At 45.9% G+C, this 22,844-nt stretch overlaps 1 protein-coding gene across 1 annotated transcript in view; it reads left to right on the forward strand.

Moving 5' to 3' along the window:
* The window catches only part of Dner (delta/notch like EGF repeat containing), a 277,045-nt gene that overhangs the window by 250,023 nt on the left and 4,178 nt on the right, over positions 1-22,844 (forward strand). Inside the window, exons 10-12 of the mRNA XM_048344595.1 lie at positions 1,468-1,581; positions 13,139-13,270; positions 19,060-19,306. Coding sequence (XP_048200552.1) covers positions 1,468-1,581; positions 13,139-13,270; positions 19,060-19,306 — 493 coding nt within the window. The remainder of the gene's footprint in view (positions 1-1,467; positions 1,582-13,138; positions 13,271-19,059; positions 19,307-22,844) is intronic.

The following is a 22,844-nucleotide window of genomic DNA, read 5'->3' on the forward strand; positions in this document are numbered from 1 at the left end:
CGCCTCCAATTTGATTTTTAATTAAAGAAAGAAACTTATAATACATGTTCCTTGTGAAAAGGTAACAAAGTGGAAGACTTTGAGGTGGAAGTCAGAGCTATCTCTTCTGGAAATAATCCAGTCCACTGTGAGGCACTTTGATGGTACATGAACACATGTAGTTTTTTCTCTGCCCTCCCCCTCCTTTCCTTTCATTCCTTTCCTTTTGTACCTATCCTTGGACTTGAACTCAGGTCCTCAAGCTCTCACTTGGCTTTTACATTCATGCCTGAAGCTCTACCACTTGAGCCGTGTCTCCAGTTCTGGCTTTTTGTTGGTTAATTGGAGATAAGAGTCTCTTGGCTTTGTCTGCATCCAGCACATGCTAGCAGTTTCCTTTTCTTTTTAAAATATAATTTTTATTATTATTAAAATGCAGCAGGGCTTTTTTTTTTCTTTCTATTACAATTCTGCAGGTTTTTTTTTTTTTTTTTTGCCAGTCGTGGAGCTTGAACTCAGGGCCTGAGCGCTGTCCCTGTCTTCTTTGCACTCTACCACTTGAGCCACAGCGCCACTTCTGGCTTTTTCTATATATGTGGTGCTGAGGAATTGAACCCAGGGCTTCATGTATACGAGGCAAGCACTCTACCACTAGGCCATATTCCCAGCCCTATTCTGTAGTTTTATATTACCCATTTTTTGTTGGATAGGTGCTGAGCTCTATAGAAAGTTTGCTATTTCTCTAGCCAGTCTGAGGTAAACAGTTTCTTAAGAAGAGCCTCTAGACTTGGTTTACTAGTGAGTCTGAATTCCAGCACTTCTCTTGCTTGGCCCTGTGGTCTCACATTCTTTCCTGAGTTGACTGTTTGTAAAATGGGGGGGATGAGGGAATGAGTCTCACAGTATCTTGAGGACTCCATTCAACCCAAAGCACAGTGTGAGGGTCTGAAGGATGGACACGCATGGCGCGTGGACTTCGGTGTGCTCAGGTTTTGAGCATGGAATCCAGGCTCGCCCTCTCCCAAAGCAGAGCTGGGCACTGGAGCTCTGCCTCCAAATCTTCACCTTCACGAGGCCCTTCTCATATGTGTACACTTCTGCCGAGCTATTTCTTCTGTTTATTCTGGAGACTTAAAAAGTATTTGCTATCTAAAAAAATGTTATCTTTTAAGTATTTTTAGCTTAGTGTGTCCTATCAGTTAGGGCATGCAGTCAGGTAAAAAGTCAGATAAAAGATTTAAAGTCAGGCTAAAGGGCAGGGTGGAATTGGTTATTTTCTCTCATAAGTCATGGTTTCCTATCAGTCTCAGGTCATGAATGGGCATATGTATACACACATTTTACTCATGGGTGTGTACACACACACACACACATTCTCCAGGACAGTCCCTTCCACACAGTCCCTTGCTGTTGAAACACTTAGCTTTCAGAGGCAGGGGGGCTGGAGCGGCCGGCTGATCACACGTGTTTTCTGTCACTTCTCTGCAGGGCCGCACTGCGAGCTGTTCAAGGACCCCTGCGCCAACATCAGCTGTCTGAACGGAGGCACCTGCGACAGCGAAGGCCTGAATGGCACGTGCGTCTGCGCGCCCGGGTTCACAGGTGAGCCACCGCCCAGCTTTAACTCTGTCCCCGATACCCAGGGGGACCATCCCCCCCCCCCCCCCCGCAGTCCTCTGCACACAGATGATTGCGAAATTGGGATCCCATTGCAAAACGTGAGGAGGCGTGGCTCACACGCGGCAGGTCCAGCCCATGGATGGCGTTGTCACTCAGAGAGGCGCTGTGGAAATGAGCCCTCGGTGCTTGGGACTGCTGAGCTGTAGCTTTATTAGTTGTTCATGCATATTTTGGGGAATGTTTATTTTTTTTTTATTATCTTCAAGTAGTTGCACAAAGGAGTTGCCATTCACCCACGCAGTAGATGCATATAATGTATCTTCATCAATGTCCCCTTTCAACCTCCTCACCCCCCTCCCACCCCACCCTTTCCCTCTCACTCCTTCGGCCACTTTACTTAATTTTTTCAGGTTATGCCTTAAACCTTTTTTTTTTTTTTGCCGTTAAACTCAGCAATTTGTGTATACGATGCATCTTTTTATTTTTCTTGTCAAAGTGATGTACAGAGTAGGGTTACAGTTACATACATAAGGTAGTGAGATCATTTCTTGTCGAACTTGTTACTTCCGCCCTCATTTTTCTCCCACTTTCCCCCTCCCCAATTCCTCCCCCCCACCCCCGAGTTGTACAATGCATCTTGATCTGTGTCATCCCTTCAACATCATCACCCTCCTTCGACCCTCCCTTCTCCTTATTTTTCTCAGTGCCATGGTGTGTGCGAGATGCATTCCTGTCTGCATTCTCTTCTTTGTCCCCATTTCACTCTCCTCCCCTTGCTCCCCCCCCTCCCCGCCCCCACTGGCAGAGCCATAGCTTTAAAACACGGGGGGAATGATTTGTTGCCGGCTCCTGGCAGTGCACTCGTGTTCATACACATCGGTGGGGAGGGAGGCAGGTGTGTTTTGTTTTTAGGGTCAGATGTGTCTTGCATTCAGCTACCACATTTACTTTTATCGAACCACATATAAGAAGCAGAATTTAGCAAATGGAAGACAATGGGTGGTGGTGGGAAGGAAGGGGAGAGGGGAGGAGCCCTTGCCAGTTGCTGGGGGTGGGGAGCTGGGGACACAGGAGCCTTCTGGCTATTGCACACACATCTCTAGAGTACAGGACTCCGTCCTAGGGTGGGATCTTGATTCTTTCCTTTTTATTTTTTTTGTGCCAGCATTGATCTCAGGGCTTGGGCATGGTCCCCTAGATTGTTCTGCTCGTGGCTTGTGCTCAACCACTTGAGCCACAGCTCTACTTCCAGCCTTTTGGGGCTTCATTGGAGATAAAAGTCTCACACATTTTTCCGCCTCGGCTGACTGATGAGATCCTGTGTGATCTCATCCTCCTATGCACCCATGGTTTTAGGTGTGAGCCCCCCGGGCCCCCCCCCCCCCCCCGGGCTGGGTTCTTTATTCTAAGTCCTCTACCTCACCGGCTTCAGGGAGCTGGTCAGTCTCTGACAGAAGATGTGAAGTGTGTAATGGATGGAGCTGATTTTCTTCACATTCTCAAAGAAAGTCAGAACCACCAGAGCACAAAACAACCTAGCCTTCATTTTCTCTACGGAGCCCTGAGCCCTGACATATAGGATGCAGGACAAAGTCCAGATTTCCAGAGTTTTTCTTAGCCTTAGTTTGTTGGGGAGCACTTTACTGTGAGCACTGTGGTCTCTTTTTTTGCTATACCACCACTGCCCCTTCTATAACCCCCGGGCTTCCACAGGCCCTTCCGGATCAGCCTCATCTCCCGCAGCCTAGAGATGGTCCCCACAACCGCAATGTGGGAGAGGCAGTTAGGGGTGTTCTTCCCACTGATCTGTGTCACAGACTGTGTTTTCCTGGGAGCAGGCCCACTGGGCCCGCTCCAGCAAATGATAACACAGATGGCTTTGTTTAGCTACGTGCTTTTATACACACACACCACACAGCCATTTAGGTGTCAGTCAATGGAGGCCAAAAGATAAGATGGGGAGAGTGAACTGAAGGTTTTCCTCAGGTATTTTTTTTTTATCCCATCAGGAATATAAAAACATGGGGGAGGGGGGACTGGAAAATACAAGACTATAGAAAAAAATTACCACTTAAAATTACACCACTAGAGGGCTGGGGATATGGCCTAGTGGCAAGAGAGCTTGCCTCGTATACATGAGGCCCTGGGTTCGATTCCCCAGCACCACATATACAGAAAACGGCCAGAAGTGGCGCTGTGGCCCAAGTGGCAGAGTGCTAGCCTCGAGCAAAAAGGAAGCCAGGGACAGTGCTCAGGCCCTGAGTCCAAGGCCCAGGACTGGCCAAAAATAAAAAATTACACCACTAGAAAGTATCTTTTATTAACACTTCAATATATCTTCAATATATCTTGGTATCCAATATATCTTGGATCCAGAGATCCTGATGATCTCTGTGTATACTATATTCACCAATATGTGAACATAAAAGGAATCATATTAGCCACACTATTCTGAAACTTAATTTTTACTTAACTCTGCACATATCATAAACGTGTTTCCACATCAAGAAACATGCCTCTGTTTTCTCATTTATGCTGGCTGCTTTGTAGTCCATGATATTGTCTTGTGTAGTCTATTATATCATGACATTTTTTCTAGTCTATCTTTTATATCATGTTATTTTTATTAGTCCACCTTTAATTTAACATTTGAACAGTTGAGAACTTTTCCCTATTATAAACACTGAAAGGAATTCTCTCTCTCTCTGTCTCTCTCTCTCTCTCTCTCTCTCTCTCTCTCTCTCTCTCTCTCTCTCACACACACACACACACACACACGGACACACATTTATTTACCTGTACTGCAGGGCCTAATACTCCACTTTGGCTTTTTTGCTCATGCCTGGTACTCTGCCATTTGAACCACCCCTCCAGCTTAGCATTTTGCTAGTTAATTGGAGATAGACTCTTGTGTTACAGAAGCTTTGGATTGGTATTATCCGGGTCCCAACTTCCTGAATAGCTAGGATTATAAGCATGAGCCACCAGCACTTGGCAAAAGGAATATTTTTGCATGAACGTCTTTGCATACTTACATTTTGGTACAAATTTCCCTGGAATAGAATCTCAGGAGGAATAGATACAGCTTCCCTTCTTATTCTCTGAGGAAAACTAAAACCAGTACAACAAACCCCACTTCTCCAGCAATGACAGGACTGTTCATCCCTCATCCCCGCCGTCACCCCGGGAGGCCATTTCAGTATTGTAGGTTTCATTCCTACAGAAGCTCAAATTTTTTTTAAAGCAAATTTTAAACCTTTATTTCCAATCCTCAGAGTTCACATAATAAGCATTCTGTAAGCCAGGCACTTGTTGGTTCATGCTTGTAATTCTTGTTACTCAGGAGGATGGAAATTTGAAGGCAGCCTAGGCACAAAAGTCTGGGAGATTCTTACCTTTGAGCAACTAGCCAAAAGCTCATAGAGAGCTACGGCTCAAGTGGAAGAGCACCGGCTTTGAGAAAAAAAAATATGATAAGCTAGAGGTTTTGAATTCAAATTCCAGTACTGGCAAATGCAAGTTTTCTAAATGTTACCCATTTAGATACTTATGTATTTACATCTAATTAATGTATTTATATATATTTAATACTTATATATTTAGAATATGTATGTTTTAAATATACACCTTTACATTTTAAAGAAATCTTTTATTACTAAGCAATATACTGGAAATACCATGTCATTAAAGATATGTTTATTGTTTTGCTTTCTTTTGCTACTAATTATATCTATCTACCCATCTATCTATCTAGTGCTGGTCCTAGAGCTTGAATTTACGGCCTGGGCGCTGCCCCTGAGCTTTTCAGTTCAAGTCTAGTACTCTGCCACTTAGTAGTTAATTGGAAATAAGAGTCTCAGGAACTTTCTTGCCAAGGCTGGTTTCTAACTGTAATCCTCAGATCTTAGCTTCCCGAGTAGCTAGGAGTACAGGCATGAGCCACCAGCTCTGGGCTGCTAATATATCTATTGACTGATAGATCTATAGACTATTGACTATCTTTCTTTATTTGTAATATTATCTGTGTGCCTTATCTATAAATGCAATGAAATACCCCTTTATTAGGAAATAGATTTTTATGAAAACAATAACAAAACAAAGCCCTTACAGGGGAGAATTATGGTAGCTCCGGAAGTTCAGATTGTAACCATTTATTTCTTGTCATTTGTGTTTCTTCTTCCACCTTGTATCTGCTTTTCTCCTGAGCATTCAGGCCAGCCTTCATGTGACATAGCTCTAGTATTAAGTATGTCAGATCTTATCTGACAAGGTAATAAGTACTTTTCCTTCCTCATTTGACTTTCAAATGTATAGAAAGTGTTTCATATACCATACTTTAATTTTACGTAATTAAACCTTCATATTTTCTTTTGACTTATTTTCTTGTTTCATGAAAGATTCTGCTCATCAAGACTTTATGCTTGCCTATATCATTATAATCATGTAGGAGTTCATTTTGTGCGTTTAACTCTATAATCCATTTCATTTTCTCTACTATGTCATCAGAGAGAAAATGCAATCTTCTCTCCGAAAGACTTGGTGAATCTCCACCTGCCGGCTCTTTGTTGAGTCCCAGTGACACCTAAAACTCACAGGTTCTCTTCGCCTTTGCGAGCTCATCAGAAAGTACTGCCACACCCCCAAGTTGTGCTTCTCGGAACCTGGGGGGGGGGGGGTTGGGAGGTCACCTTGGTACTGTTTGCTTCTTCCTGTTTTCCCTCACCCACCTGCCCCAGCCCCCTGGGACCTTTGCAGATCCTCCGACCCAGCATCTGACTTCACTTCCTGTCTGTAGCAAGGTTGCAGCTCCAAAGACTTCTCCACACACTCAGCTCCCCTAACCCCAGTCCATTCTCCAAACTGCAGGGACCAGATGGAGATGGGAATCGATCGGATCCTCTCATCCCCCCACCCCAAATCACACATTGGCATTCTATCTTCCTTAAGAAAACTTCCCAAGACTTACATCTGATATCAAGAATCTATAGGGTCTGAACTCACTCCGCCTTTTCCAGCTTGTCCCTGTACTTCTGCCTGAATATCCGCCATCAGGCTCTTTCCAGAATGGACTGTGCCTCTGTCTCCTGCCTACACCCCCGTTTCCAATTCCCCCTACACACTCAGCCAGAGTCACCCCTATGCATTCCTTCATATCTGGGTCACAGGGAGCTGTAAGATCCAAGGACATAGGTTTCAACACTACTTTAGCCGGCAATACACGTCTATATTTAGTGCTGATAGGTTTTCAACATAACACACAGACAGAGCATAGTTGAAGTAAAGGGGGAATTGTGCTACTAACGCGCTTGCTTCTCCATGGAAAAAGCGTTCTCTGGCCAAACACGTTTGGGATCTGGTGCAGGCTGCATAGGGACTCATAAAGGATGTTCCTGTATTGAAGGCTTTGAGAGGTCTTCCCGTAAAGAATCCCATTTTCCTTTATTTTTCAAATATATTTGCTCCCAGAACCATTTGTGTTTCATACAAACAGAACCTTTTGTACCCTGAGAGCTTGTGCTTCTGGAGAGAGCTTGATAAAAGATTAACTCCTGCTGTCTGAATAGGATGAAGTCACTGTTCTCTGGGGCTGAGGCCTTGGAACCAAGTGCTCTGCCGTTGCGTTTGAGATTTAGCAGAGCCAACACTTGGCCAACCAATTGAGTGGTCCCTGACTGAGTGGCGGGAATCAGGCAAGACCATCATCAGTCCAGTGTGGCATTTGCCTTACGGATGGGCTGCGTGAGGACTGTTTGTTTTTTTGCCAAACTTGTGCTTCTGCTTGAAATACGTTCCTTCCACGCTTCTGACCCCAGAGAGCCCCAGGGTCATTCATACACCAAGCCTGGCGTAGCTGCTTCATAGACGATTCACCGGGACCATCACTGTCTTAGGTCCAGAGCATCCCTCATAGCTTTGTGTCCACTGTGGCTTTGCTATTGTGATGGGGGTGTAGCAATGGTTCGCTATGAGATTAATTTTCAGTTTTCCTATATATAAAGTTTCATATATATGAATTATATAAGGAATCAATTATATGAATTATAAAGAATAACATTTATTATATATTCCTATGTAGTGCTATTTATAACATCTTTTCTTATATTTACCCGACATCTGTATGTGCTCTTAGTGACGGGTCTCTTCACTGAGAGGTCCACATTTGTTTTGTCGGTTTTTTAATTCTATCGCCTCATGTCAAATGTGCATGCTAGCAACATGCCTTCCTTAGGATGCATCGGTGTTGACCCTGATCATGTTGGTCAGTTTTTCTCACAGATGTTACTGTTTTCTCTCCTCATTCTCCTTCTCTCTGTGGCAGGAATTCACTTCCTTCATGAGTGGTGCTTGTGCTGGGTCTCTTTGAAGGGAGAGAAGTCACAAGATTTCTGTGGAATTCTTCATGAGAGACTCGTGTTACTGCTGTGTTTTGTTTTGTGTTTTAGCACTTACATATATTCTGGAATGCAAGATGCTCTGGTCTCATTTGTCTGTTTCCTATCCTGGTCCTGGAACTATTCAGCTCTCCAATGATCCCTGGGTCCCCAGCAAAGAATGGGATTAGAAATAAGGAATCTAGGCACCAACTATGCTTGCATTGCTAGATCTCCTTAGTTGGCAGAGCAAGTCTATTAACTCACTCATAGAATATACATACATATATCTGTAAATATCATACCATGTAGCTAACTCTCCCTCCATGAAGCTGATCATGAATTCTTAGTGACATCACAGGGGTCTCTTTAGTCTTTCCCCCTTTGCTTACTTGTGAACTTCAACATCAGTAGGAACATGCAGTTTGCATTTATGTAACTGTTCAGTCTCAAAGACATATGTAGGGCATCATTAACTAATGTTCTTGTGGGAAATAGCTATAGAAACCAGAATGCAGAGGAACCAGCTCTTTTCCCTTAGTCTGACCAGTGCCACTTATTTCCAAAGTTGCTTTGATCAACACCCTTTCACACACCAACTTTTTCTTGGTGTTGGTACTTGGGTTTGAACTTAGTACTCTTGGTTAGTTATTTTGCTCAAGGCTAGTGCTCTACCACTTTAGCTATACCGCTACTTTCAGCTTTTAATGGGTTAACTGGATATAAGAGTCCCTTGGATTTGTTTGCTCTGGCTAGTTTTGAACCACTTTCTTCAGATCTTAGCCTGAGTAGCTAAAATTACAAGTGTGGGAGTCAACAGTGCCCAACCCACTTACCTGCTTTTCATACAGATTGGATTTAATACAGATTGGGTTCTTCAGACTACAGGTTCAATTTCCCTCTCCTCTCTCCCTCCCTTCCCTTCTCTCCCCTCCCCTTTCCTCCCCTCCCCTCTCTCCTCTCCCATTCTTCCTCCTTCTCCCACTTCCACTCTTTCTTTCTTATGCAGAGAAGTATCATCTCATTTCTTAAGCACCATTCCTTGGAAAGGTTATACATCTTGCCTTCACTGATTAGCTTTGAACCTTAGCGAGAAATCAGTTGGTTATATGTGTGGGGTCTAGTTGGAGTTTCCTGTTGTTTTCATGGCTTTGAGTGTCTTTCTCTGCCAATACAACTCGGCCTTGATTCATACAAACTATTGTAGCCACATGACTATTGAAATTGAGTAGAAACATTCCTGTCACGTTACTCCTTTTCTTTTCTTTCTTTTTCCTGTTTTTTTTTTTCTCTCTTCAAAATTGTTTGGGTGCTAGTCATTGTGGGTTGTCATTCAGTGGTTTGATTTGACTGTCTCTCTCTCTCCTAAGGGCTGGCTTTTCTTTGTGGCAGGTAGGTCACTTGTCAGCCTGATTGGTGCTTTGTAAATTTGGCTTGGCGTTCTGGGGAGGTGAGTCTAGCATAGTCTCTATTCTAGAGGATGGCTCTACCTTACTGCTAAATGGTGGGTGCTCCTCTGGCTTAGTTGTATTGAGGGGCCAGTGAAATCCCTGCACCCTGGCTGGTGGGAACTCACAGTCCTCTGTGAGCTTAGGGCTCTGTTCATCTTGTGTTTTGTTTGCCAGTCTCCTAGAGTTTCAGCTTACACACAGTATTCAACAACAGGCTCAAGGGCACAGACTGTTTCTGGTGCATTTCTTTTTCTTTTTCTTGGTAGCTTGTGTCTTCCCTACAAATTACCTTGGCTTCCACACACGCCAGCCTTTGTCTCCTCAATTTAGTGAAAGCATGGTGTTCCAAATTGGTCACAGGCAGAAACCAAGGATGACTGTGGGGCTCAGTGGATGCATTTCCCTTCTTGTAGTAATCACCATCATGGGTCCAAATCTTAAAAGTGTGTGTGTCTGTGTGTTTGTGTGTGTGTGTGTGCTTAAAAAATACTTCATCCAGTTTCTAGCATTTATTGTGGGAGGTTAAGACAGTGATTCCATCATTACAGAATAAGTCCCAAAGGCTTATTAAGACCTGTGCCTAAATCCTGATGTGTAACTAAAACATTTTACCCAGAGCTTGGCACATGGGAGACACATTGCAATTACAAGGATTGCCATTCTATCTTTCGGTGTGAACTCTCTTAACCCAAGAATATCCTAATAGTGATCTTACTAGTTGGGATTTTTTTCTTCTTCTTACTTTTCCTAATTTATTCAAAGAAAACATACAAAATGAATCAGTATACTTGTATGAAAAAGCACTACTAAATATACCTACTATACACAGTGCCTCTTAAAAAACACAGATTGAGAAGAATCGTGAAACAGTTAAAGTTCAGAATGAGCCTCCTTGCCAGCCTTATGCAAGTAAAAAAAAATTCTGTATTCTCTTTACACATGTTATTCGAGAATAACAATGGCTGAAGACCAATTGATTTTAGTATTAGTTGGAAAAAATAGGAAGAAAGGAAGTTAGTAAAAGACATCTGGCTTAAGCCAACAAAAGCATAAAAACTTTTCTACTAAACTCAGCTACAGTGCATATTGATTGGTACCAGAATGTCAATGTTGAAATGCATGTGAAGACAACATGCTATCTACTGATGTAAAGAATCATAAATGAAGCCAAATATGTTCCATTATTTGTAATGGATCCTGACTTTGTGAAGATAGATGACAGAAATCATGATCACTGCAAGGGAAGAGAGATGACAGAAATCATGATCACTGCAAGGGAAGAGAGATGACAGAAATCATGATCACTGCAAGGCAGAGAACAGCCATCATCCCTGAGCATCTTCTGGTTGAAATCCCCTTGAATGACTCCATCACTGAAATCCTCCTGTATCTTTTGAGCATCCTGGGACACAAGAATGGCCCCTAACTGAGAGCCAGTTGAATCAACGGTCAAGGGTGTCGGTCTATAAATTAGGCCATTACAGTCCATGTAGAAAGGTCTGTATTACTCCAGGGTCTGTCAGCACCAACATGCTCCCTCATCAGGCACCTGACTGGCATCATTTCACCCCAGTACAACTCTAAGGATAACATGCCATGCAATCCAGAATGGCATAGGTACAGCACTGTCCCTGGGCCCCAGTGCTTATGAACATAGATCGTGCATATTTAACAGATAGCTACAGAAAGAGTTCTTTTATTAATTTATTCCTGTCATCATTATTCCTATCTTCTAATCTGTTGAGTCCCCAGAACAGGAAGTTCTAAGGACTTGAGACTTCTGACTCTTGGAGAGTCGCTTAGTCAGATCTAATATACATGCTGGGTTGCTCTGACCCTGAGTTGGGTTTTCAACCCAACCTTGAGGAGCTGTGGGCTGAGCAGGCTGGTGGACAACACAGACGGCTCTGGGACTGAACAGCACTGAGCTTAGGAAATTACAAGAGCATGATGTTGACATTGGACTTCATGTTCGCTGAATATTAGAGGCAAGGGGGAGTCTGGCTATTTCTGTGCAGGCAACAGGTCATGCATTCCAGAATTTTCAGTGTTCTGATCACCAGCTGAAGTAAGCTCATTTAGTAAATATTTCAACCAACCTGGTCTTCCTAAGGGATTAAGAAGAAGTAGTACTAATGTATGAATCTGGCAAAGCCTTTGCTTTTGTTCTTCACTATTTCCCAGCCTGTTCTGGTTGAGATATCTCTTTAACTCATCTATTATATAATGCCATTTGTAGTAGTGTCATCTATCTTCTTTTCCACTCCGCATGATTATGCCATTAATACAAAGACAACCTCAGGAATAGTCTGTTAAGATGTAATCAATTCCATGTCCTTTCTGTTGATGTAAACGACTATTTCAAGAAATAAATTCACTTGGATACTACTGCATTATAATCAGCCACATATGACCCAGAAGCAGTAAATATTCCACTTGATAGATTTCATTCTCAAATGAAATTTGCAGAAGCCAGGTATATAGAGAAAGTGAAATGGACCAGATTTGAAAGATTAGTGTGTCATTCCTCCTTCATGGCGGTGTGTGAGTGACTGGTGGTGGTTTTACAAACACAAAGGTAAACTAGAAGTAAATAGGAAAGCATTTTAATGTGAAATAGTCCTGGAAGTTATTCCCCAAGTGCACTGAAATATTGTCTTTGAAAATGGGAGCAAAATAAGCTCTTAGATTATCTATGATTGGAGCAATGGTAGTGGTTTTATTTTTCCCTCCCTATCCACATGTATCTAAGCAGATGAGGGCTTATTCTGAAATTTTCTTTCGCAGTTTGGGCCTTTTTAAAAAAAAAAAAAAAAAAAAGAGAATGTCTCAATTTGAAATACCCTCTTCAGCTTTGTTGAGAAGCATGTCCATTGTATATAAACTCATTGTGATGGCTATGAAATCACTTGGAGATGGTTTTGTTCCTGTAACTTTTGATGACAAGCTGTTTCCTACAGGTTGCTGTTTGTTTTGGATGACATGTGTTCTATTTTGTCATTTTATACCAGGTTCTCAGAGGCAGGTAAGGATACCTGCAACGGTCTCAGTAGGGTTAGGAACTCAAGGTCACGTTCTTTATCATAGGAGAAGACAGCGTGGAGCAGACATGAACATCCCCTAGGTCACCACTTCCAAGGGAAGAGTATGTCAGATTTGCACGAACCCCATACTTTCCAACCATTTCTTCTTCAGTGGGCCCGATTGTCCCTGAGCTTTTCAGTCTTCCTGAGTTTCAGCCTCCAAATTTATCTGTGGATTTGGAAAGTGACGCACATTTTCATAATCAAGCTAAGTGCAGAGTTATGTCCAGAAAAGAGATAATATCCAGTTTGGCACACTCCAGCACTTCACATCACAATAATCCTAAACTATGAGTTTTCCACTTTCTGGAGTTCTGGAGAGATAAATAACACCATTCAGCTGATGTGGTCCAGAGTCAAACAGACTTTAGTAAAATCGGGAACTGAAGTTTGCTTTCCAGATCAGCCTATTTCTTCAGACATGGAAGTCAGCTTTGGTTCACTATGGATGGACTAAAGAAGAGATTTGTCTGACCAATGCCTTTTCTTGTGCAGTTTTACTTAACTAAAGATCCCTGCTCTGGAATTTTCTGAGAGGTCTGAGCTTTGTACAAATAGCAGGTTGGACTACAAGAGCAGGGCCAGGGGCCTGTGACTGTGGCCGTCTCACTGTTGCCCTTCCTTCTCTCCCTAGGGGAAGAGTGTGACATTGACATCAATGAATGTGACAGTAACCCTTGCCATCATGCCGGGACCTGCTTGGACCAGCCCAATGGTTATACCTGCCACTGTCCTCATGGCTGGGTGGGTGCGAACTGTGAAATCCGTAAGTATCTCACCATCTCTTATTTAGCACTGCGTTTTCCTTCAGCAAGAAGGAGTGTCCACTAGAACCAGAAAACCACCTGTCACCATAAAGCTGGAGGTGGTGGAGGATCCCCCCGAGTGGCCCCTGGGGCCCTCAGTCCCAGTGTTTCCCATCTGTTTATGCACTATGCCCCCTGCACTCTTTCTTTTGGTGTGGGGGGTTTGCATGCAGTTTTTCCAAGGGGACAAGATCCTCAGATGTCATCCGGAGTTCCTAGCTACTCAGGCAGCCACCCATGTGCTTACCAGAGGAAGCATGAGAATCACACACACACACACACACACACACACACACACACACACACACACACACACACACACACTTTAATGTCAGGTCAAGGTGTGTCTCCCAGGAGGAGGTGAAAATGAGAACTAGGAATTATAGTTTTTGTTGTTTAAGGAAACTTCTAAAAATTCAGTGGTGAAAAGTATTTTCTTCTTATTTAAATCAATCAGGGGGCACTTTTGTCTTTCACAATAGAAGACATGGACCCATGCTGGGTGGAGGCATCCTTCCTCAGGATTCTAGATGTTTCTCCCTGCAGGAATGCTCTTCTAAAGGTGGCCATCTCTTACCCTCTCCTACTCTTATAGCTAAGAATAGCTCAGCAGCTGTGTGAGTTTGAGAAAAGGAAAACAAGTATACACAGCTTTCTCCGTCTGCCTGTCTGTCTTCTTGAGTTGACCTGTCTGCTGCCCTTCCTCCCCTCAATTACAATCTAGCACTGCTCATGGAAGGGTAGGGTTCACCCATTCTCAGTGGTTGAGGTGGGGCTGGCCAGTACTAGAGTGTTTTCTTCAAGAAGAAGCACATTCTCAAACATTTTTTTTTTTTTTTTTTTGCCAGTTCTGGGGCTTAAACTCAGGGCCTGAGCACCGTCCCCGGCTTCCTTTTTGCTGGAGGCTAGCACTCTACCTCTTGAGCCGCAGCGCCACTTCTGGCTTTTTCTGTGTAGGTGGTGCTTAGGAATCAAACCTGGGGCTTCATGCTTGCTAGGCAAGCACTCTACTGCTAAGCTACCTTCCCAGCCCCTCAAACATCATTTTGACATCTTCTCTTTTCACTCTTTGTCTTTCTTCTGTCATCACATGAGAAGGAACATGGTAAGTATTTTCAGGGCTTCCTGTTAGCCTTTCCAAATGATCCTGTGCAGAATAGTCTTAGGACCTACTTTCCTTCCTAAAAAAAAAAAAGGTAGAAATACCCCCTTGTTACAGAGAGAGAGAGAGAGAGAGAGAGAGAGAGAGAGAGAGAGAGAGAGAGAGGATGGCAAAAGGTTCCAGTACTTTTTTTTTTAAAGGCTAAAGGCTCTGAACTGCCGTGAGGCATGAGAGTATGGGCTAGTGGAATCTGTTGGAGGAAAAGATCTCACTTTTGGTCCATGAGACCTGGTCATGGCGCTCACCGAGTGACTAAATTTAGCCGTGTAGAGCCTTATTTTACTTATCCATTACATGGTGAATGTCTTTCATTCTAAAGTTTAGCAGTTCTCTGAAATGACAAATTTTGTGTGTTGGGGTAGAATGTTACCTCTTGGTAACATGAGAAAAGAGTATTTGTGGAAGTAAATATAATAGGAGGGTACAGACAAGAAAATTAAAGAAAACACACGATGTCTTTCATACTTTTTGAAGAAAATTCCATGGTGTAGAAGAATATAAACATCGCCTGCTTGTAGTGATGACACCACGTGCCTCTCTGTACGCAAGGATGGAGGGAGAAAGAGGACGGAGGTCATATCGTAGCTCTGTGACCTAAGCAGACAAACCGGCCCCACGGAGCTTTGACTTTCTCACCTTGATGACTCTGGACCACCTCACACAATCTCCACACGTGGAGGCCCTCGATTTCATCAATCAGCAAACTCCCTTTCACCACAGAAGCTACAGCTTCACACGAGGAATTTGGATGCGGGCATCCCCGGAAGACTATTTAATTTGGACTTCTTTGTATATGGGTCACAGTGTTGTCCTAATGCGTATTGTAGAAATAGGACTTGCAGCAACTGGAGGCGAGGTTATGAATAGACTGAAGTTGCCTCAAAGGCCAGGGTGTGGGTCCCAGGCCTGAGTCTCCTGCCACCATCACCTGGTGGGAGGAGGGTCACGCCACCCCTCGGAGAGCTCCCTCTCATGGGGACTCAATGACTGTTTCCGGTTTGATCTCTCATATTAGAGGTGTCACCCTCAAAAGAATGTCAGAGTGTGTTAGGAAGTAAATTATAAGGCACACTTCCTCAGACCTTTTCCTTCACACAACGCAGAATATTTACTGTTGAACATAAATGTAGCTCCGTGTGAAATGTGCACAGGGAGTTCACAAATGCAGCAGGTGCGTGCATATTCCGAGAAGTGGGTCCCCTCGGTGAGGTCCTGGGTGATGATGGACACATGAATGGGCTTTCTCCCCAGCACTCCCCAGGCCTTCCACGGCCTCCGATTTATATGCAGGGCAAGGCCATCGGAGAGCTGTTCCAGGTACCAGTGCCCATCATGGCCCCCAACCATGAGTGTTTCCAAAGCAGGAAGCAGACTACCCAGATATAGCAAAATCATCAAGCAGAAGGATTCGTGGAAAACGTGATGTAATTTACAATCCTTCTTTGCCTTTGTCCTAGGTAGTAGATGGTCTCAAAAAATGATTGAGCTACTAAGTGACATCACTTACATACTCGTGTGTATGTGTGTGTGTGTGTGTGTGTGTGTGTGTGCGCGCGCACGTGCCAGTACTGAGGCTTGAATTCAGTGCCTCACACTCTCACTTGCTCAAGGCTGGTGCTTTACCGCTTGAGCCACACATCCACTTTTGGATTTTTGGTTATTTAGTTGGAAATAAAAGAGTCTCATGGGCTTTTCTGCACAGGCTAGCTTTGCACCACGATCTCCAGGTCTAAATCCTCCTGAGTAGGATTAGAGGGGTGAGAAGCCAGCACCTGACCTTTATTCTCTTTTGGAATCATGTAGGCGAACAAATGAGCTCTTCCCTCTGTGTTCAGTATGCTAAACTTCTGCTGCACTTCCAGGTCCTCTGCTTAGCTCCAGGTGCTCCTTGAGAGCCAACCCACAGGCTCAAAGCAAACACAAAACTACACAAACTGGGTAGGCACCAAAATGAAATGGTCCCCTGGACTCACAACTGAGCCATTTGTGTTAACAGCCCCCCACCCCCCCGCCCCACCTCCCCCGCCAACAGCTCTGGTGATGCGCTCCTGGCCGTGCACCTGCTGGGGCCCTGAGCTCACCCCACACAGCACATTCTGCTCCAGGATTCATCCCAGTGCTGGGCTGTGGCCAGCACAGTTAACGACTCATGTGGTGGGATTGCCAGGCAGCAGTGAGGCGATGAGTTACGACAATGGCGCCTGGCCTGGGAGATGGCATCGTCAGCCACCTGGTGCCGATACCGTCACTGCCCGCTCAGACACAAGTTCATTCAAATGCAGCCTGGCTACTAAACAGATCCTCCTGCCTGCCAACCGGTCGTCTCCTTCCACTTCGATTAGGAACACTGTCGATGGCAGTAAAGTAGGAACTAGCTTTGAAGAAGAGGGTCGGGGAGGAAGGAAGGGATTTAAAAAGACGTTGATCAATTCAAACCCGGGCATCTCTGAACACTGATATTTGAGAAATGGAGCAGACGGTGATAAATGCAAACGGTGTAACCCACTTGGCAGGCCTGGGACCCAGCGCGATGCCACCCAGCTGCTCCTTCACAGTGTGGTTAGACACGTCAGTCGGGTGGGGAAGTGACTTGCTCGAGGTGTGTGCATCGAGCCTAGGAACCCCTCAGGAGCTGGGCATCCTGCCTCAGCCTCAGGTCTGGGTGCTCTCTACAGAGGCAGCCCCGGCCCCTCTCATGGTGACTCTAAATAGATGTTACAGAGTTCTCTGCTGAGCTCTGGACTCCAGCCTGAATTTTTTTTTTAAAGGCAATGTTATAATAGTTGGATATCAAGTGAATCATGCTTGCTTTTTCAGCCTGAAAAATGAGTTGTCTCTCTCAGCGTGGAGCAGGTATTGCCAAATGAAATGGCTGCTGGTTTGGGGATTGAGCCCCGGGTGCTGGCTTCACAAATCACCTCCCTTCGGTCGAGACTATTTACTTGCGGTGATTTATGCGGCCCTGCCTGTCTGTGTGTGATTTGGCTCAGATGGAGCAGTGAGCGTACTGATGCTGGTAGTCTCGCTAAGCAACGAGAGCCGCCATAAAGGGGCTGGGCGGGCAGAACGGAATGGCAAAAACAGATTTCACAGGTCTCTATAAAATATTCAGGGATCAGAGGATCGGACTGCAAACCTGGAAGGGACTTCATTTCTCCTTTTTCCTTGGGTTCTGGGGAAACATCCAGGCCAGGTGCAGGGGTCCTCTTCCTGGTGGGCTTCTGAGAAAAGGGTCTGTAGGCCTGACCTCTGGTTAGGGCTTCCATTGTGTTCTTCAGCTTCTCACTTTCCAAGGTCAAGTGTTGCTGATTCTCAGACTCCCTGACAAGTGAAGCTGTCGCCAAGATAAAAGTGTTGAGGATCCAGATGCCACAAATAACTCTTGACCTAAAATAGAACAGCAAGAAGAGTCCTGAAGCTTTCACGGGGAAGACAGGCTTGTTCCTGGGTCCACCCCTCTCAGCATCCTGCATCCAGACCACGAAAGTGACCATTGGCAGGGGGTGGCACTGGGGGCGAGTGTGAATCACGAAGAGAAGGCCTCTTCTTTTCCGCACGAGCTCAGCTTGTTTTTGGTCTTCCGTGTCTCCCTCTAAATTTACCCGGCTCCCTTTCAGATTCTCTTCCCCTGTGAACAGGATGTAATTTGACAGAACTGACCAGTGCCAGCCACAGAGAATATGACGCGTTCTTCCATTCTCCCTCCGAGTACAGGCTGGAGCTTTTAGGAAGGCTGCGCCCCTCAACTCTGCACGCCTGCCTGAGAAGATGGCTCACCCTCCCACGAGGCCCCTACCCCCTCCAGTGCCTCAGCTCTTCATCCATAGAAGGCAGCTGCGATGTGCTTTTCCAGTTCTGACTGTTTTAAATGTTTTCTCACTCACACTCATAGTAAGCCATGGTTTGTTCCCTATTACAAGTGAACAAGCAGGGTCAGGACCTAGGTGAAAGGCAGGAGCTGGGATGGCAAGCAAGGTTGGTGTGACCCCAGAGCCTGCCCTCTTCCCACCACTGTGCTGTGTTTCTACCAATAGCATCTTGATCCACTTGCTGGTCAAGTGTTCTACCACGTGAGCCATGCCCTAATCCTTTTGCTTTTAGTTTGTGCGTTTAGAATCTCATGTTTTTGCCATCCAGCTTTGGATGGTAGTCCTCCAACCTGGACCTTCTGAATTGCTGGGATTACAGGTCCCCGCCACCACGCCCAGGTCTTTGTGATAGGTTCTTGCAGGTACCATCCATCCCCTCCACCAATTCCAGTGATGTTGTCTCTGAACCCCCAAATAGCTGGATTTACAAGTGTATGCCGCCTCACCTGGCTGAGAAGTGTCACTTGAAAACGTAATTCTGAAGCCAAATAATCTCCTAGTGTATTTCTTTGATGCATTCTTTGCATCCTCTGCCCATGTTTCGTTGTGTGGTGTGCTCTTGTGTCTTCTTAGTGCTTTGCCCGCGATCCTCATCTACTGAGGCCATCAGCCTCTGGCACGGATGAGGCACGGAACTCCACAACTGGTCCTTAAGTGGGGTGAGTCGAGCGGGCTGGAAAGACCTTTGGCTCACAGTGGGTGCTCGCTCTCTCCGCAGACCTGCAGTGGAAGTCGGGGCACATGGCCGAGAGCCTCAGCAACATGCCCCGCCACTCGCTGTACGTCATCATCGGCGCGCTCTGCGTGGCCTTCGTGCTCATGCTCATCATCCTCATCGTGGGCATCTGCCGCATCAGTCGCATCGAGTACCAGGGCTCCTCGCGCCCGGCCTACGAGGACTTCTACCACTGCCGCAGCATCGACGGCGAGTTCAGCCACGCCATCGCCTCCATTCGGCATGCCAGGTGGGTGCGGGGGGGAGGGGGGAAGGGGAGGGGAGGGGAGAGGGCAGACAGGGCAAAGGAGGACAGGAGAGAACTAGGGCTGGGGAGAGGAAGGCAGGGAGGGGATGGGAGGGGAGGCCAGGGCAGGGGAGGACAGGGGAATGCTAGGGCCAGGGAAGGGAGGGCAGGAGAGGGGAGGGCAGGGGTTGAGAGGTGAGGACAGGGCAGGGGAGGGCTAGGGCCAGGAAAGGCAGGGCAGGGGAGGGCTAGGGGAGGATAGGACAGGGGAGGGGAGGGCAAGGGAGGGGAAGGCAGGGGAGAGAAGAGGACAAGAGAGGGAGCAGGGGAGAGGAAGGTAGAGGTGAGCAGAGAGGTCTGGAGAGAGGGAAGCAAGAGAAAGAGAGAAGAGAACAGGAGAGAGGAAGGAGAAAGAAGGACAGGGGAAGGGAGCGGAGTGGAAAGGAGGGGAGAGGAGAGTAGGGAAGGGGAAGGGACTGAAAGGGAGGGGAAATGGGAAGCAGAGGATGGGAAAGGGAAGGGATGACAGGAGAGAAGAAAGGATGGGACATGCACAGGGAGGGGAGAGTGAGGGGAGCACGGTGGGGTGGGGAGGAGAGAGGAAAAAGTTGGAAGAGAGCATGGGGAGAGGAGGTCAGGAAAGAGGAAGAGATAGGAGGGCGGGAAGGGAAGGGGAGAGAGGCAGAAAGAGGGGTAGGGGGAGAGGGCAGGGGAAGGGGGAGCAGGGGAGTTGGGGAAGGAGGGGAGGCCAGGGCTGTGTGCTCCCCACACACCAGGTTGTATAATCAGTTGGCTGTAGAAAGGACTTTAAAGATTTAAAATACAAGATCATCACAGAACTGCGGGCCAGAGTGTGAGACCACCTTACCAACACCCCTCCCCCTTTAATTTTCTGCTAAGCTTCTTGTTTTGCTTGCACTGAAAATCTTCATCCATGGAATTTGCATTGATCAGTGACTATAAATACCTGATTCTTAATGTCTGAGGTTGGGACATTTTTTAATGTCCTTTTTTGGACTATTTGAACTATCTTGCTCTTAAAATAGCCAACGTGACTGAAGGGCCGACAGGGATAAATGCTGGGTAGCTCTCATCGCATGCTGGAGTTCCCATCGTCTACACCCCACCCCAACCCCTGACTCCCTATACTGACAGATTGCGTCCCTCCCGTGAAGAAAAGGGCAACTCCTCCTCCTCAAAGCGCGATGGCCAGCTTATTAAGTTACAAAGACTCAGGGATGGTTATAGATAGCCAATCCTATGTTTATCCACATCTGCTAGTACGACGCTCACATCAGCTAATATTTGACGGGCGGTATTGTTGATTGAGGTGTGCCATCTTTTCTATCAATTGAAAGAGCAACCAGAAGCACACAGTTTTGAGAAAGCCTGTGTGCTGTGGGCCGACTTGGGTGCCAAGGGAGCTGCTGGCTGTGTGCTCTTCATTAGGGTATCATAGGTTCCTGTTGATCGAGACACGGACAGACCCAAATTCTGTGTGAATGGACACAGAAACTAAGAGGTTCTGTCAGAGTTTGTCTTCTCCAAAAGAATACCCCCAAGTCCAAATCATAGTGACTAAGAATCATACACACACACACACACACTATATATATATTGCACATATATGTGTAATATATAATATATTACATATACATACACATATCATATATTGCATATAACACATATTACATCTATACACACACACATATATTCACAAGCCATCACAAATGAAGTGGAATCATGTATTCGTTGTAAACAAAACAAAATGAAAGCAGAAGGGAGGACCTGGGTCCGGGGAGGTCCTGGCTGCAGTGGTAGAGAGGCTGAGTGTGGGAAGAATTGCGAGCAGCCCTCTGGCTCACTCGGGTTGCCATGAGGAAGAAGAGAGAGAGAGAGCTCTTCCATCTCAGACTTCCCCCCCTTCTCCCCCCCACCCCCACTGTTCAGCCAACTTGCTTCCTCTCAGTGTCAGCTCTGGTCTTCCGGGAAGTCCTAGACCAACCCCTGCTGTCCCCACCTTGGCTGTTTATTTGAGTCTTTTATTTCTGTCTCCAGTGGGTCCTGGCACATGGTGAGCTTTGTGAAAATCTGAGGTCTGCCCTGAATAGATGATCTTAGCTTGGGTTAGCATTGGCCGTCTCACTTTGCTTGGGAGGCCGATTCATCCCGGGGCACCAGCTCAGTATCTGGCGCCAGCCAAGGTGAAGATCACTGGACCGAGGCAGAAAACACCAAAAGGGGTGGAGCTCTGAAAGGTTGTACACCATCTCCTTTCTCCTTGGTGCTCTCAGGGGCTTAGTTCACCATCAAGGAGAAGCATCCACAGATATATGTTTCTATGTATCGGGAGACCCAGGAAACCATACCACCTCCACTCAAGAGACACCCAGCCAGAGCTAAGGGCCTTCAGGGCCCGAGTGGAGGAGGGTTTTAGTTTAGCCGCAAAAGTGTTTAAGATGGGTGCTCTGGAGCCTTGTCGCCCATACAGCTAGTCTCAATTCCTTGACTAAATTCTCTTGCAGAAGAGAACATGCATTCACATACCTGGTTCTTATTTGGTAACCTATTTTTATAAAACAATATTGACTTGCATAATTCCTAACCAGCAAGCTCCTTGTACACAAGTGACTGCAGAGAAATCTAGCCTGAGAAAGGATCTGGCAAAACTCAGTCCTTTTGATGTTTCCCTCTCCCTAGTTTATGTCCATTTCATGACCTGCCTCTCATCACTAGTGACGGGGTAGGGGTGGGGGACTGGGGAGGTCCCTGGTGCTTCTGATTTCAGCAGTAAGTCAATGGGTACTGGTTTGCGTTGAGTAGGAGTCTCTCTGACACACATACACTCTTTTACACACATGTACTCTTTCTCACACTCACACATATACACTCAAACACTCTCGTAGACACACAGACACATACATGCGCACACACTGAGTCTTTTGTCTTAAGCCCTGTCTGTCACCCAGGTACTTTGCTTACAGAGAGGAGAGAGCTAGTCACGATCATAACCCACTGACACACTGCTCCGTGTTGTTTTAGCTGGGGACTTTCAGGGGACTCTGAGCAAGATGAATGAACACTGTGCTCTGCCTGTAGCTGGCTGAGTATCTTTTATTTCCTTCAAGAACTAGGCACCCAAGGGTTCTCACCAGGCATACGGTGGCAGCACTGTTGCTTCTGCTGGTGCCGAGAATTTCTGTCCGTGACCCCAGGATGGCTAGCATTTACTGAGCGCTTCCAGACATCATGCTAAATCTTCCCCAGGGAACCCACTTGCAAGAATATCATAAGTACCTCCGCCCATGGGTATCATGACTCCCATATTATACATGAAGACAATTTGGGTTTAGTAAAAGAATGTGATTCACAGGACCCCTGAGCTTTTGTCAGGGAGAAAGCCAGGATGGAAGCAGGTTTGCTGATCCCAAGGTGATGTCTTTAGGCATGCTGTGTACAGGCTACCATCATGAAGAGCAAGCAGAGCCATGGTTCCGAGATTCCCCACGTGCAGGAAGGGTACGGTGAATCTCTCAGAGCC

This window comes from Perognathus longimembris, chromosome 4 (assembly GCF_023159225.1).
Source record: "Perognathus longimembris pacificus isolate PPM17 chromosome 4, ASM2315922v1, whole genome shotgun sequence".
In the NCBI taxonomy this organism is placed as follows: Eukaryota; Metazoa; Chordata; class Mammalia; order Rodentia; family Heteromyidae; genus Perognathus; species Perognathus longimembris.